Genomic DNA, 15,954 nt, shown 5'->3' with positions numbered 1-15,954 from the left:
TAAGTTCCTGGCCACTGCCACTACTGCAGCCGTGGCTAATGGCTCTGACTATATCAGACCTTGGTTTAGGGATGCGGAGGGAGTTCCTGCCCCTGCTGAAAGGGTGGTAAAACTCCCACTGACTGCAGTGGGGCAGGGTCTAACCCCCTGGCTAGCCATGTAATCCTTTCTCTGCCCCACTGTAAAATGAGAGATTGGAAAATGTGCCCTGCCTCACCAGAGAAACCCAGTACTGCAGCAATACGGAAAACCTCCCCTGGTTTGGCTCTCTCTGCTTCCCTCACCCACCACATGGCCTTTTGAGCGCTTTCCCTTTCGCATAGCGATGTCCTAAATCTTTGTGTTGTCTGGGAACAGAAGTGAACCTCTCCCAATCACCGGCTAATTAGTTTGCTGAGGCATTAGGTTCCTTTGGCTCCAGTTGGGCTCATTGGCCGGTCACTAGGGAGACTGGATTACGGGAGGAATAAGACAAGTTGTGACACCACATCAGCAAGGGTCCTTTTCCAGCCGTTCTGGGGGAAGAATTGGTCGGCAGGAGGTGCCACCCGGGATAATGAAAAGCTCTCGATGGAATGTCTATGCTGTACGCAGAGAGGCAGTGAGAGCCTCTTGCAGTGCAAGCGTCTGGCAAGCTGCCCGCTTGCGCTCAGCCCCATAGGGACTGGCGTCTTTACTTTTGTCTCCGTTTCAATATGAAGTGCTGCACGCTCCTTTGCTCCATCTTTCCCTGTAACTGGGTAGTGAGCCTTACTGAGCAAGCCTTTTGATGGGTGGGCGTTGTTCTGTATTTGCTTTTAGCAGCGGAAGAAAGCTAAAGAGGCCCCTTGCTGCTCCTCCTCCTCTTCCATGTCTCCCCCTGGCATCTCCAGCCCCCCCTCCGATGCCCGAGTCAGCCTGGCCAACTCCCTGAGCTCCAGCAAGAAGAGTAAAGCCAAGGTGAAAGCAAAGGAAGTGAAGAAAGAGGTGAGGGTTGACTCCACAGATTGAAGTCAGGTTGTAGCAAGACAGTGGGGTGTTTGCTCCCTCCGTACACTGGGAGGGGGGGAAGACAGATGCACCCTTTTGGGAGCTGGGACATTTGTCGCACTGTCAAGTACTCTCACTAATGGGACTGGGGCAGGCTGACATAGAAACTTGAACAAACACCCCTTCTGGGAAGAAAGGCTTTGTTCTTTTAAGTTCTCCTCTTCTTGGGAAGCTTAAAGACTCAGATGAATGGAGAGCATCACCGTGGTGTGATTCTTCTAGGGCCTGAGGGAAGGTGCGTCCTGGTGACAGTGCAGGGTGCTCAGGAGGGAGTGGGCTTGCAAACCCAATTCTGCGTGTGAAGAAAATGGCCCCATTCGGGCAGCACGGAGGGGTGTTGCTGGACCAGTGGACAAGAGTTCAAGACGGAGTGGGAGGGTGTGACTGAACTGCCACCCTCACCATGGAGTCCCATCTGTCCAGGTCCAGGTTTTGAGAGACACCGAGGGTACGTCTACACTAGCTCGTTAGTTCGAGCTAGGTAGGGTAATTAGGGCAAGCGGAGTTGCAAATGAAGCCCGGGATTTAAATATCCCAGGCTTTATTTGCATGTTCCTGTGCACCGCCATTTTTAAATCCCCCTTAGTCAGAACTCCGTGCCCGCAGCTACACGCAGCACGGAGTAGGTTGTTCGAATTAAAGATCTTTCATTCGAATTAGGATCGAACTAACGAGCTAGTGTAGACGTACCCTGAGACTGTGGACCCTGCCACAGTAGCTTGCTTTCAGTACCTTGTCCCGTGTAGAGGCAGGCCAGTCCTACGGCTGTCTGGTTCTGTTCTGCATTCCCTTTAATGTCCAGACAGGTCCAGAAATGCAGCTAGAATGTACGAAAGGGCTCTCTGAGCCCTGGGCCCACTGACAGCCACAGTGAGGAATAAACACACCAAATAAAGCAAGGAAGCTCCCAAAAGGCGACTGGAACTTTGGGTGCAGCATTGGCAGGGCCGGCTGACTACGGTGGTTCACGCTGAGGCAGTCTGCCTCCTAATTGTCAGGTTGCTTACCCCAGGAGGGAGAATAGCAGGTATGGCACAGGAACATTGCACCTTGGCATCCGAGCACAGAACTGTCCACATCTAATGGGTCACTTAGAGCTTGTCTATACTTACCAGAGAGCGAAGCTCTGGAGATCGATCTCCCGGGGGTTTGATTTAGTGAGTCTAGTAAAGACCCACTAAATCAACTGCTGATTGTGTCCCTGGTGAGTCACGAGGAGTAAGGGAAGTCAACGGAACAAACTCTCCCGTCGACCTCCTGCAGGGGAAATGCTGCAGAAATTCAATTTAAGGTACGCCAACTCCAGCTATGCTATTCTCATAGCTAGAGTTGTGTCTCTTAAGTCGACTTTCTCCCGTAGTGTAGACCTGGCCTTAGGAAGGAAACTTCAGAGCTGGGAAGGAGGGTTTTTAAAATGGCTCCTAAGCCCCGAGGCTCCATGCCAGACGTGACCGAGTTTTCTGATGTGCTCGTTTGTTTCCTTCTCCAGAACCGAGGGAAGGGCGGGGCCGTCAGCAAACTGATGGAAAGCATGGCAGCTGAAGAGGACTTTGAGCCCAATCAAGACAGTAGCTTCTCAGAGGATGAGAATCTGCCCCTGAGCATGCTTGTAGAGCGGCCGCCTACCCCAGGTGAGAGCAGGAGGCTGTAGCTGTTGGGGGAGAGGAAGCTTTATCTGAGCATGCCTGGCTTTTCTGCTGCAGTGGGTGGGAGAATTGGATGGGATTTTCCCAGCTGGATAAAGAGCAGCCAGCTCAGTTATACAGGGGATGCTGCTCTGCTCTGAGGCTAGGTAGGAGCAGAGCTCTCATTAGTGTGCCCTGAGTCCCCAAGCGCTGGGCCTGCCTTGCTCAGCAATTGCAGGAATGCATCATCAGTCCCTAAGGAGGGCTGTGCTTACTAGCAGTCAGAGCAAAGGGCTGGGTCCCAGGAGGGCTGTGAGTTCTAGTCCCCATTTGAACCACTGACCAATATTTTGGCTCCCAGCAAGTTTCTTGATCTTCCTTGTGCCTCAGTGAGTGCAGTGGCAAAGCTGGGTCAGTAGCAGGGCTGCGTGGAGAATCAGGCAGGGTCTCCAAGCTGCATTCACCTGGGAATAGGATGATGATCATACAGACCCCTCTCTTTGGGTTCTCTGCCTTTGCCCGGCCGGAGATCAGGGACGGCTCGTTGTGTTCCATGTGTTAGCCCCTAGTTGGTTTCTACCGGCATAAGGAACCATGAGCCTCACATGGGTCGCCACCAATAAAGAGCTGCCATTTATTCCTTTAAAGCACCCTAGAGGTTTCTAGGTAAAGACCAGTCTCTGCGAGGGGCCGGGGTTCGGCTGACCTGTTGGTATTATGATGGTGTCACAGACCTGCCAGAGGGCCAGCTGAGAATAGGACCTTGTTATGCTGGGAGCTGTATGAAGAAAGACAACCCATACCCCAAATAGCTGGCAGTCTGAGGCTGATGGGGGTGGGGTGTTTGGAAGTTGTGGCAAGGCCTTTCCTGGGTCTTCTCTCACCCTACGTGTGTTTAGACTACAGGGATTTCTCGAAAAAAGTGGTCTAGACTGCTGCCGTGTTCTTTCGAAAGTAAATCGAAAGAACGCGGCAGTTTTTTCGACCGCGGAAAACCTTGTTTTACGAGGAATAACGCCTTTTTTCGAAAGAGAGCATCCAGACTGCCTGGGTGCTCTCTTTCGAAAAAGCAACTCGCTTTTTCCAAAGTCCTGGTTGTAGTCTAGACGCTCTTTTCCGAAAGAGGCTTGCAGTCTAGCCGTAGCCCCAGTGAGCTCTGCCCCTTTCTGTTGTGAATGGAGCCGCTAACTCCCATGTCTTGCTCCATGGCCCTGCAGCCCCCCGCTCCTGTATCATTGACAAGGATGAGCTGAAGGATGGGCTGCGTGTCCTCATTCCCATGGATGACAAGCTGCTGTATGCCGGACACGTGAAGACCGTGCACTCTCCTGACATGTGAGTAAAAGGGCAGCCTCTCCCAGATGAACCCTGCTATGGTGGAGGGGAGGGGTCGCACACGCTTCGAGGCTCCCGCAGGGCTGCATGTACGCACAGGGCTGCTGCCTTGTCCTTCAGGCACAGTGGAATCTGCTCAGTACTTTCTGGGACCTGGTGGGTGAGCCAGCACCCCCTGATTCTGCACCAAGCAAGCTGAGTACTGGTGAGATGCAGGTGTCTAAGAGCTGCAAGGTTGGAGGGTAGCCGCTGAGTTTGGCTGGGTGGAGGAATTCACCATAATGAGCCACCTTCGTTAACCAGTGAATTTCTCAGCTGGGAAAATGCAGCCTCCCTTTAAATGGCATCTGGGGACTGTGAGGTGTAAGACGACAGTGCCTGGCGAAGATACGACAGCGGGGAAGGAGCCGCAGCCCAGGGAAGGGCCACAGGGACGCGCGGGGTCCTTCTTAAGAAGCGTTGATCTCTCATGATGCTTGTGATTTCAGATACCGAGTGGTGGTGGAAGGGGAGAGGGGAAATCGCCCCCATATCTATTGTCTGGAGCAGCTGCTGCAGGAAGCAGTAAGTCGGGCTGTTTGACTCTCCATATGCGGACTGTGACGTTCATATCTGGGCTGGGGGAGGCAAAAGGAAAATCCCTCCTGTCTGGTGGGTAGTGGCGGGTTGCAGCAGTACCCCCAAATCCTACCCCTTGTACCGCATCTGGTTGGAGAGGGTACCAGATGGATTGTTATTCCCGTCCCAGCATGTAGATTCAGCCTCCCGTCGCTGGCATTGGGCTAACGCCCCAGGGCCGAAGGCTCAACCCTGTTCTGCCAGGGACGGTACAGGTTGAACCTCTGTAGCCTGGGACTCTCTGGTCCAGCAATACCTCTGGTCTGGCATCCTCGGGGACTCCCTGGGGTCTCTGGGGTTGGAGCAGTCAGGGGGGAAAACTGTGGCAGCAGGACCACTCATGTTGCTGGACCAGAGAGCCCCAGTGGCCGGATGTAGAACCTGTTGGCGGGGGGGCCAACCAGGAGTGGGGGCTGGTGGCGTGGAGGTCTGGGAGCTGGGGCCGGCAGCTGGTGAGGGCTAGTGGATTCCCAGGAGCAGAGCAGAGGGGCCAGTCTTGCCCTCCCCTGATCCGGCAAACTCCCTGGTTCAGGACTGGTCAGGTCCCGAGGGTGCCGGACCAGGGAGGTCCAACATCGGTGCTGCACTGCATTGTATCACGTGGAGAAATGTGCCCCTTTGCTTTGCTGTAGCAGTCTCCCCTTCCCACTCTACAGCCTTCAGCAGCTGCACCTTTGACTCCTGGGGGAAGGGGGAAGTGCAGCCGGGCCTGGCTCAGTCCTGCCTGAGGAGGGCTCAACAATGCCCATTGGCAGCCAGTCTCCTGAAACACTAGTGGGCAGGGGGAGGGGGGGACAGGAGAGCAGGAAGGCTTTGGATGGGTTAGTAAGTTGCTGTCCCACCCCAAACAGATTATTGACGTGAAGCCGCCCTCCGTGAGGTTCCTGCCTGAAGGCACAAGGATTGCTGCCTACTGGAGCCAGCAGTACCGCTGCCTCTACCCAGGGACTGTGGTCCGAGGTGAGAACGTCCCTCAGACGCGCACAAGCCAGAAGCGTCTTAGCACACAACTTGACGGCTCAGTGGGATAGTACAGTGCAGCCCCACAACCTGGCAGGGTAGCCCTGTGGTGCCAGATTCCTTCCTTGGAGTAGTGCCTGCTGAGTTTTCGGCAGAGGTTTAAGGTGCTTAAATACCATAGAATTCAACAGACGATGGAAGGGGGGGATTTCAAAAGCCTGTAAGGGAGGTAGGAGTCTAACTCCAAGTGACTTCCCAGAGGTTTAGGTTTCTACGTCAGACGGGTACTTTGAAAATTGTACCCTGAATATGCCTGACTCCGTTCGGCCTCTTTGAGGATCTTAGCTGTAAAGAGCGCAGCGAGAAGAGCTGTGAGCGGCTCCCGTCTGACTGCAAAGCGCTTTCTCCTTCCGTACAACGCCCTCGTCACGTGGTTTCATGTCGATTGGCTTGGAAAGTGGCCGTCGGCGAAGAAGCTGCCAGTTGGGATGCTAGTATCAGTGACACGATGGCTCTAGGAGGGCAAGACGCCGAGTTAAAAAAGGGGGCTGCACACAGTTAACAGACTGAGGAGAGATGGATGAAATAGCGATTCTGTCCCGGGGTGGGAAGATGAATAAGAGGCAGCCGATGCTAGCAGAATGCATTGGACAGGCAGGAACCAAGGGGCATCCGTGCACAGGAAGAGTGAATCTGTGTGAGAAGAGAATTGGGGGGTAGAATCATGTAGTCATCCTGTGGGTAAGCACTTGGGAGGACTGTTGAAAGGGAAGTTTTGTGCTTGAAGGTGGGGCATGTGATTGGACCACAGGCTGTTTGCCCCACGTGGGTCTGGTTTAGTAGCAGGTTCTGAACTGGCCCTTCCTCCCACCATCATAACTTTCAAGTGTCAGAACTCTCCATTCTGCAGCTCCTGCTACGTGTGTGCCTAATCCTCTCTCCTTCATCTCTTTCCCCCCAAACCACAGGGGCCCTGGATCTGGAGGAGGATGGGGATCTGATAACAGTGGAATTTGATGATGGAGACACTGGCCGGATTCCCCTGTCTCATATCCGGCTCCTACCCCCGGATTACAAGATCCAGTGTAAGTCTGGACTCCTGAATTGGGTTCTTCTGGGATGTATCCCTCAGAATCCTGGTCTTTTTGCCCATGAGACGCTAGCAGTTTCCTTTTAAGGCTGCTCCTAGGCTAAGGAACTATCCTGTAAGATTCCAAGGATCGTTCACAGCTGTTCCAGGATTGTGTCCTAAGATATCTGCATGTGGATCAGGACTGAGCTTTCTAAGGCTGGGGAGTTGGGAGGAGAACTGATTTGGGGGTGATGGGGTGAATCCCTGTCTGCCCAGTGTTAGTAAGGTAGCAGTTTCCCAGTAGCACTTAATGTGCATCCCTCATAGGCATAGTGTGGTCCCAGGAAAAATCTGGGGACAGCAACATGCTCCTTTAATGGCTTCTGCTGAGAATCCAGACCTCCAGTTTTGGCTATGGGGTGGTTTTAGTTTGGCTTTCGTAGCAGGCAGGCTTGCTGCTAACCATCTGCGTGACTGGACGTTACAGGTGCCGAGCCCTCCCCGGCCCTCTTGGTGCCCAGTACAAAGCGCCGCAGCCGAAAGTCCAGCAAGGATGCTGGGGATGGAAAAGAGAGCAGCACACTAGGGTCAGAGGAGCCAGTGGCCAAGGGCAAAGGCCGTGGGAGAAAGCCAAGCATCAAGCTGAAAGCTGGTATGTTGATTCGCCCTATTTTATTACACAGTCCAGTGTGTCCTTGCACCAGCTGTTAATCCAGTAGTTCTCCAAACACACCCACCTCCACTAGTCCAGGTCTGAACCTGGTCTTTTCTGCTCAACTTCCTAATCTTCATCCTTCCCTAGAAGCAGTGTTCCCTGTAAGCTGATCACTTGGACAGCCATCCAGGAGAGATTCAGGTGCCGCCCAGATGATTAGCAGAGCGCCCACAGCTGGCAGCATGTGTTTCTGTTGGTGGTGCACATCTGCACATGCTGTGGTGCATGAAACAAAATTTATTCTGCTCGTGGATGGAACATATTAGAGGCAACATTGCCTAGAAGGCTGCTTCCATCCAGCACTGTGACCCAAAGTGTCCAGCGGCTGCTGGGTTTCTCACCCTCTCACAGGAGTTTGTTAAAGAGCTAGTTATTTACCAGCAGGGCTATTGAATTCAGTGCTGCAAGCCAGGTTTGGAGACTCCGTTTTCTCAGTGGAGCATCTGTGGGGATGCGCCTCCATCTTGTGCTGCGAGGGTGCGCGTGTTCCTAGCAGCAGGGAGCGCGCTGCACCCGTGGGGAGCTGGAGCACCTGCCAGGGCTACGCTTGTAAAGGAGGGAAAGGGGCTGCAACATTGCAGCTGCTCCTCCCTGCGGATGCAGCCGGTGAGTCTCCCAGTGTGTCCACAACAAGGGGCTGAGCTGGCGTCTGCTGTGCCCTCCAGCGGCTAAGGCTGCCCTCTCAGTGCTGCTCGTAGGCCACAAGAAGTGTCATGAGGTCGGCTCGCGCCATGGCCCACGCCACCCGTAGTAGCTTAATATGCCACAGAATGAGCTGGTATCTCAGCTTAAGGCGAGGTGTCAGCAGCAGTAAGTGCAGCGTAGATCAGTGAGACCGTGTGTTCTCAGCCCGGTTTGCGCTAGAGGCAACCCCTCGTGCGCCCTCTCGATAGTGATCAGCAGTTCACTGGTGTCCGCTTCAGATCTGCAGGCTTGTAGGATTTATTAAGTCCACAGAAAGGGCCCTGCTAAGATGGCCACTTGCGGGAGTGAACAGTGGGGTAAAAAAGCAAGCCCCCTCCCCACTGCCTCAACTTCCGCGTTACGTGCCAGGAATATTCAGCCGCTGGTGTGACTTGAGGGAGCCCATCCCGGCTTACTGAACGTGTCCGGGGGGTAATATTTGCATCGCTCAGTCTAACTACTTTCTCTTCCTTTCCAGAAGAAGCAGTCCTGCCGGAAGAGACGAACCAGGCAGATCCCACAGCGAGCAACCCTTCTGCTCCAGAGACGACAGTCTGCCTCAGCAAGCAAAGCGTGAAGGGGTCAAGGAAAAGCCAGCAGAATCCTGCGGGGGGTTCTCCCACCCCCACAGAGGAAAAGCGGAATAAAGCCGGCAAAATGAAGATCTCTGCGAAACTCCATAGCCCACCTCAGCCTTCTTTTCAGCCCCCAGTGTTCAGCAATGTTCTTGGACCAGAGCCCTATAGTGAGCTCCCGGGGACACTGGGACCCTTCAGTGCCAGTGACAACCCCTCTGGGAAAACCAAAGCCAAGAAGGGAAGGCCTGCCGAGGAGTCGCCGGAGTTTGCTTCCACAGCCAAGGCCCAGAGAAAGCAACTGGACAATGAAATCCTCATCAAGCTGGACCACGAAGGGGTGATGTCTCCAAAGACCAAGAAAACAAAGGAGGCCATGAGGATGCTGGAGGATTCAAACCTGACCAGCAGGAGGGACGGCAAGAGTGTCGTGGGGCTGGGCTACTCCACTGCGTTGGGCAGCGAAGCCAAGCAGAAATCTTCAAGAGCTAAAGCCGCGGAAGGGGACGCTCCAGCTTCTAATTTCGGAGGCAAGGATCCGGAAGTCAAAACTACCGCCGCTGCGGCAGCGGAGGAGTCTGAAAGTAACAGCAGCGGCAGCAGCTCGGAGTCTGAGGGCGAGGAGGAAGCTGAGAAGAACGGAGGCGAAGCCCAGGACAGCAGCTCAACCAGCTCCAGAGCGTCCACCCCCGTGTCTTCCTCTAATTCCTCCTCTTCCTCCTCCTCTTCCAGCAGTAGCAGCTCCTCTTCATCCTCTTCCTCATCCTCGTCATCAGCATCGTCCACCTCCTCGTCATCGAGCTCCAGTTCCTCCTCCTCTTCCACCACAGACGAAGACTCCTCTTGTAGCTCAGACGAGGAGACGGCTGAAGCCCAGCCGAGCTCCTCAGTCCAGCAGGCTCTCGCTCCGAAGCAGACCAAGCAGGCGGGAAAGTCCCGCGTGTCTTCACACCCTCAAGGCCAGAAGCAGCAGCAGCAGCAGCCACCGCAGCAGCAGCCACCGCAGCAGCAACAGCAGAAGCAGCCACAGCAGGCCAGCAACAAGAGCAGGCCCAAAAAGCGGGAGGGAATCCATCTTCCCACCACCAAGGAGCTTGCCAAACGGCAGAGGCTGCCCTCGGTGGAAAACAGACCCAAGATCGCCGCTTTCCTCCCTGCACGGCAGCTTTGGAAGTGGTTTGGCAAACCCACCCAGGTGAGCACAGCCCTCCGGCTCGTTCTTTTGGTGCTTGCTCTCTCTATTTTCATAATCCCCGCCACCTTTCCACTCTGCCTCCTTTCCTGCCCAACCAGCTGTTTCATCCCCACCTTCTTCCTGCTGGCAAAGGTGTCCCCAGTGGCGAGGTTTGGTGTGTTCCCCACCTGGTCTGTAACCAGGGTTATTCCAAGCAGGAAGGAAGAAGCTCAAAGAAGTTTTAGGCAGATTTACAAGAGACCCTCCGGAAAGACCCTCCAGCGACAGCTGCAGTGCTTCTGTTGGGACTGCCTAGCCCCCCGTCTATGAGCATCGGCACCTAGGTGTCCTGAAACTATAAAGAGAGCAGCTATCTTTTGGTGGGTTGAGATCTTCAGGTTCGGTTTTGTTGCTTGGAATCACAGAATCATAGAATCCCAGACCTGGAAGGGACCTCAAAAGGTCGTCAAGTCCAGTCCCCTGCATTCACCAAGCACCGTCCATTCTAGATCATCCCTAAAAGGTGTTTAACCTACTTTTAAATATCTCCAATGATGGGGATTTCACAACCTCCCTAGGCAATTTATTCCAGTGTTTAACCACCCTGACAGTTAAGAAGTTTTTCCTAATATCCAACCTAAACCTCCCTTGCTGAAATTTAAGCCCATTGCTTCTTGTCCTATCCTCAGAAGTTAAGGAGAACAATTTTTCTTCCTCCTCCTTGTGACACCCTTTTAGGCATTGGAAAGCTGTTACCATGTTCCCTCAGTCTTCTCTTTTCTAAACTAAACAAGGCCAATTCTTTCAGCCTTCCCTCGTAACTCATGTTTTCTAGGCCTTCAGTCATTTTTGTTGCTTTTTTCTGGACCTTCTCCAATTTCTCCACACCTTTCCTGAAATGTGGTGCCCAGAACTGGACACAATGCTCCAGTTGTTTCTGGAGGAGCAGGTACCCCACTGAAATACGGTCTTTATGTACTTCCCACTCCCTTCTCAATTAGGGGTCCTCAGATCACCCTTTAACTGTTTTATTAGTTGCTGTGTCACTTGCACTCTGGCAAGCAAGGGATAAATACCTGCCACCATTTCTGTTCTGTTAGCCAGTAGGGGCTGCTTAAAAGGGGGAGGTCGGACTCAGTGTCTCGTCCAAGGTCACATGCCTCATCTGGAGCCTCTCACCAGAGCGGTGTCCTCAGGTTGGTTTGCCATTCCATTTGGCTGACCGTTGGTGCTCTGATTATCCATAGAGGGATGCAGGCAGGGGAGAGCAAGCTGTGCCGGAGCGGGCGAGGGGGACGTGTGAGACTGGCTTGCACCTGATACTCTGTTTGCTCAGCTTTGCGCTCCTCATTCCCACAGAGACGAGGCATGAAAGGGAAGGCCAGGAAGCTGTTCTACAAGGCCATTGTCCGGGGCAAGGAGATCATCCGGATTGGAGACTGCGCAGTCTTCTTATCAGCTGGCCGGCCCAACCTGCCTTACATTGGCCGGATCCAGAGCATGTGGGAGTCCTGGGGGAACAACATGGTAGTCAGGGTCAAGTGGTTTTACCACCCAGAGGAAACCAACCCCGGCAAAAAGCTCAACGAAGGCAAGGTACGTCGACCGAATGCTGCCCACCCTGGGAACGGTGGTGCTGCAAAGCTCTCCTCATGCCTCATCACTGCACAGGAGTGAGGTGGCTTCCACTGGTCTTTATGAAGTGCAAAATATAGATTTGGTTCCATTTGATCAGTAACGGGCAGGCATGTCGATTGTGTGCGATCCAGGCTGTCGGTGCACGGGCACGCCTGGGGGGTTTCTAAAGTCCCTTGAGGAGGGAGAGGTGGTTTTTACACTTCTAAGTTACCACTGGGAAACACAAGAAGCAGCCTTTTGCAGGAGCCCATCAAATGTCTGTTTGTCTCCCCGGTGCGCAGAGCAAAGCGGTTGATTCCTGCCGTCTGCTATGCGAAGGGGGGAGGAAGCTTCGTTGCACGGGAAGGCTGCGGGTCTGATGTTCAGGAGTGCTGTGCGCCCACAGCTCTCATTGACATTACTGGGAGTTCCTACTGCTTGGCTGCTCTAAAGAATGGGTTCCCAAACGGGGGGGGTATGCCATGAAGAAATTCCAGGGGGAGGTGCGAGGTGGCTCAGCCTCCTCCCCGATCAAGTTTTGCTATCCTATTTAGTTCCCTTTTTTTTTTTTTCCTTTCCCTCAACAAGTTTTGCTGCTGTTTTGGGGGGGCAGGCGTGAGGGTTTTTCAAAAATCAAAAAGGGGGCATGATGCCCAAAAGTTTGAGAACCCCTGCTCTAAAGATTGGCTCTGTTTATGCTGATGACTCAAGCCCAAGTTGTAAGCTGAGGGGATGCACATCTTTATCTAGCAAAGGAGAAGCCTTTGAAAATTGCCTGCTTTAATTTGTCTCCCTCTCCATTTTTCCTTCTTGGCGTAGCGTTGGGATCAGAAATCTGGGCGCAGCTTATCTGCTGCTCTGCAGGCCTCCAACCAGCGGAAGGACTTCATGGAGGTAAGACAGGGATGCAGAAGGCCAGGCCTTGGAGAAGGTTTTATGACGTGCTGTTGACTGCTCCGATGTTTATAAGTGGAGCAAAAAGTGTTAACAAGGGAAAGGCCATCGGATTGGATCTGGTGATTCAGTGCCAAGATGAACCTCAGCCTCAAAGGCCACAGGTTTGGCAGAGCATTTTACAGAGGGGGAAGAGCCTGCAACGGTCCATTTGTAAACATCCCCAGATTTCAGTGGTGGTCGGCAGCAGGGTTGTCGTTCAGACCCATCGGTGGTCAGCTTCATTTAAATTCTGGCAAAATGACACCTGGTTGATTCTGAGGCTCACAGAGAAGCTGAGAAACGTGCAAAGACCAAGTCACCAGATTGGGTTGAAACTGGGGGAAATATGCTGTGAAACTTTTCGCCACGTTCCATTCCGTGCTCTGTCTGCCTGTGGGGATGTAGCAAATAAAATCTGAGGGGTCACCTCGTGCATCCCATCATATTCACACCCTCTGTGTAGCTCTCCCGTCCTTCCATGGCAAAAACACCTAATCTGTGGGGAAGGAGTGTATTCTAAGTGCTGTAAAGTGATCGCTAATGACGCTCTTTCTCTCTCCCCTCCTCTTCCCCTCTCCTTTAATGCAGAGAGCACTGTACCAGTCCTCTCACGTGGATGAAAACGATGTCCAGACCATTTCTCACAAGTGTTTGGTGGTTGGTCTCGACCAGTACGAGCAGATGCTAAAGACCAAGAAATACCAGGACAGCGAGGATCTTTACTACCTAGCAGGGACGTATGAGCCCACTACAGGCATGATTTTCAATACAGATGGCGTCCCAGTCATCTGCTGACTGTGTAGGAAGCAGGAATTCAGGGACATGTGCCATGCACCTGGAGAGTCCTGATTTCGCTTTGGAAGAGGAGCACGGCCAATCTGAGGATGCACCTCATCAGACATGATTTATTCCTGCTTGTGACTTCTGTGTCGCACTAAGGACAGTCTTTGAAAAGAGAAGAGACAAAGGGTAGGAAGGAATCAAGCACAGGACTTTCAGAAGATGCCTTTGGGATGGCATTGGCGAGTGGATCCCATCCTTTTCAAGATGGGATCAAGAATCAGATGGTTTTAATGAAGGCAAAATGAACCAGCTTCTCCCTTCTGCTCCTGGACAGTCGATGATTCTCAGATCCCTGCACAGTGGATAACATCAAACCAGAAACCCTGGCAGCAGAGGCAGCTGCTTTTGTTGTGCTTGACCCCCTAAAAAATTCAGATGGTGACAGAAGAACATCTACGAGCCCTCAGGGTATCTGCACCTACTTGGCTCCTTCCTCGCCAACTGCACGTGACTTCCTGGGAAGTTTGAAGTGGAAGAGAAAGGAGCGTGATCTCTAAGCACCTCTGCTCAAACAGGGGGGGCACCTTTCGTCCACTTCCCTTCCTCTTAAGTCTGCTGCCTGGGACCTAATAGAGAGCTAACGCGACTGGACAGCCAAGCAGGAATGGAGTCCTTTGGACGTAGCTGTTGACCAATGTCCTTTCTGGAGAGGAGCGGAGGAGGAGAGAAGAGAATCTCAGAAGCTGCATTCGCCTGCCCTTATCTCTCACTGAACAAATGGATTCACTCCGTAGATTCATCCAAGAACTCAAGAGAATGTCTGTGATGGGGGGATAGGGAGGAAGGGGAGGGCTCTCATCCAAGAGGGAGGGTACAGGGTGGAATGTAACGAACAAAAATCTCCCTTCAGGAGGTGAAACACCTGGGGAAGTTGCTACAACCTGCTCACGAACGAGGAAGCCACTTCTGGTGGCTCGAAGGAGGCCATAGTCCATCACAGACACACAGCACCTTGGATTTCACACGGTGCTGCGGGGCTGCGTGCTCCCGGGCAGAGAGGATCCTGACGTTCAAGCAGAAGTGCACGCTCAAAGGGATGAAAGAGAACTACTCCCGGCAGTGTCGATGCAGGTGATGCATGGTGCATTTCCACAGTGGGGAGCCAGAACCTAGCTGTCGTCAGGAGCAGGCATTCAGCTTAGTGGATCTCCGTGGCCCCTTGAGAGCAGTCAGTCTCCCTCCTCCAAAAAGCCGACCTACCTATCTCGTTCATCTGTCACAGGCCAGAGCCTTCCGCTTTGGCCATTTGCCTTCAAGCAGCTGCGCCAGGGAGTCAGGTTTGCGTTCCGGAGTGCCAGTACACAGCCTGGCTCTCGGGCAGCTTGCAGGGAGCCAGGGGAGTGGAGCCTAACAACACAACAGCGCAATGTCCTTGCACTTAACTGCAATCTCAAAAGATGCACTGATCCTTGCAACGAACCGATTCGCACTACATATTTCTAGGACACCGAGAGATCCAGCTTGGATCGGAGCAGAGCGACCAACCCAGAGCTCCAGGGGAGAGACTTACAAGGACAGATTTTTAGCTATCTGCCATGGTACTATCTGAGTACTAGAAACTTGCAGCCTCTATGGGAAGGGCAGAGGGGCACCCCCTAAAAGATGATCCCTCATACTTTAAAAGAACCACAATGGTGCTGAATTCCGGCCACCTCTGCTCCAGCCAGTGGCTCGCCAAGACTTGGTGGATATTAATGTTTCTACGCTGTACAGTTTTAATGTACCAAAAGACTCTTTAAGCCCGTCTGTATTATAAGTCTTTAAATGGATTCAACTTTTTAATTATAAATATAAATATATATATATAAAAATATAAACTTTTTAAAACTGTGAAAAAATTATGAAATTATAAAGAAGAACACAGTCTGACGTTTAGAATATTATTTTTTATTTCCAGTTGGATTGTGAATGTAAATGATCTGGGAACAGGCACACACAGACAGCCACACACAAAGTGTACTGTACTTATAGAAGCAAATTGTGTGAGCAAATTTTAAAGAGAGCGCGCGCGAAAGAGAGAGAGAGATTTTATGCTAATGTTAAATAGAAAGCACTTACTGCCCGATGCCTTCTATGGAACACAAGGATTTTTCAGACAATCGAGAGGAAAGGAGAGCCAGGTTTTTGTCTTTTGTTTTCTGTTTTTGCTTTTTGTTTAAAAATAATTTTTTTGGCATTATGTTTGTTGGAGAATTCCGTGTGACCGTTTTTTTCATAAAAAAGAAAAAAAATCAATTGGAAAAAATGAAGCATCTTTCTTTGTCTCGTTTTTTTATAGTTGCGTTTTTGTGTTGTCATGGTCACCCACAGGAGGTGACGCATGGGAGGGTTATGCCAGGGTCATGTACCCCTCCCCCCAAATGGCCAGCACACTCGGCCCTGCCCCTTGCATCCAGATCTGGGCAGGCGGTGAGTGGAAGAGTGGGACCAGCCACTTCTCAGGCCAGCTGTTGGGTTGCTCCTCTGTTGCAGCGGGTGCCTGGCTGGGGAGGCGGTACCTCAGAAAGGGACCCTGGTAGCTCTGGTCAGCACCACTGATGGGTCCATTAATTGTCTGGTCATCCGTGCTGCAGAGCCCAGGCGGGCTAGTCCCTACCTGTCCTGGCTACATGCTGCACCCCGGAAGCAGCCAGTGGGTCCAGCTCCTAGGCCGGGGGCCCACAGGGCTCCATGTGCTGGCTCTGCCCTGAGCATTGGCTCTGCACTCCCATTGGCTAGTTTCTGGCCAGTGGGAGTGTGTAGGGAGGGTGATGCCTGTGGGCAAGAGCAGT

The 15,954-nt window shown here is 52.7% G+C and overlaps 1 protein-coding gene across 11 annotated transcripts in view; it reads left to right on the top strand.

Moving 5' to 3' along the window:
- TNRC18 (trinucleotide repeat containing 18) overlaps window positions 1-15,432 on the top strand; it is a 180,105-nt gene extending 164,673 nt beyond the window's left edge. For 7 of the 11 annotated variants that reach the window (XM_075899657.2, XM_075899660.2, XM_075899663.2 and 4 more), the window contains 11 exons: window positions 802-966; window positions 2,519-2,660; window positions 3,872-3,989; window positions 4,478-4,553; window positions 5,459-5,567; window positions 6,536-6,652; window positions 7,127-7,291; window positions 8,517-9,808; window positions 11,147-11,383; window positions 12,224-12,298; window positions 12,929-15,432. In XM_075899657.2, the coding sequence (XP_075755772.2) occupies window positions 802-966; window positions 2,519-2,660; window positions 3,872-3,989; window positions 4,478-4,553; window positions 5,459-5,567; window positions 6,536-6,652; window positions 7,127-7,291; window positions 8,517-9,808; window positions 11,147-11,383; window positions 12,224-12,298; window positions 12,929-13,135 (2,703 nt within the window). In that variant the 3' untranslated portion in view covers window positions 13,136-15,432. The remainder of the gene's footprint in view (window positions 1-801; window positions 967-2,518; window positions 2,661-3,871; window positions 3,990-4,477; window positions 4,554-5,458; window positions 5,568-6,535; window positions 6,653-7,126; window positions 7,292-8,516; window positions 9,809-11,146; window positions 11,384-12,223; window positions 12,299-12,928) is intronic. The other 4 variants (XM_075899662.2, XM_075899661.2, XM_089769296.1 and 1 more) reach the window with 2 other exon arrangements.
- Window positions 15,433-15,954: the final 522 nt, after the last annotated feature.

The sequence above is a fragment of the Pelodiscus sinensis genome, chromosome 15 (genome assembly GCF_052426305.1).
Source record: "Pelodiscus sinensis isolate ZL-2025 chromosome 15, ASM5242630v1, whole genome shotgun sequence".
NCBI classification, from domain to species: Eukaryota; Metazoa; Chordata; order Testudines; family Trionychidae; genus Pelodiscus; species Pelodiscus sinensis.
This window is presented reverse-complemented; position numbering and strand designations above follow the sequence as displayed.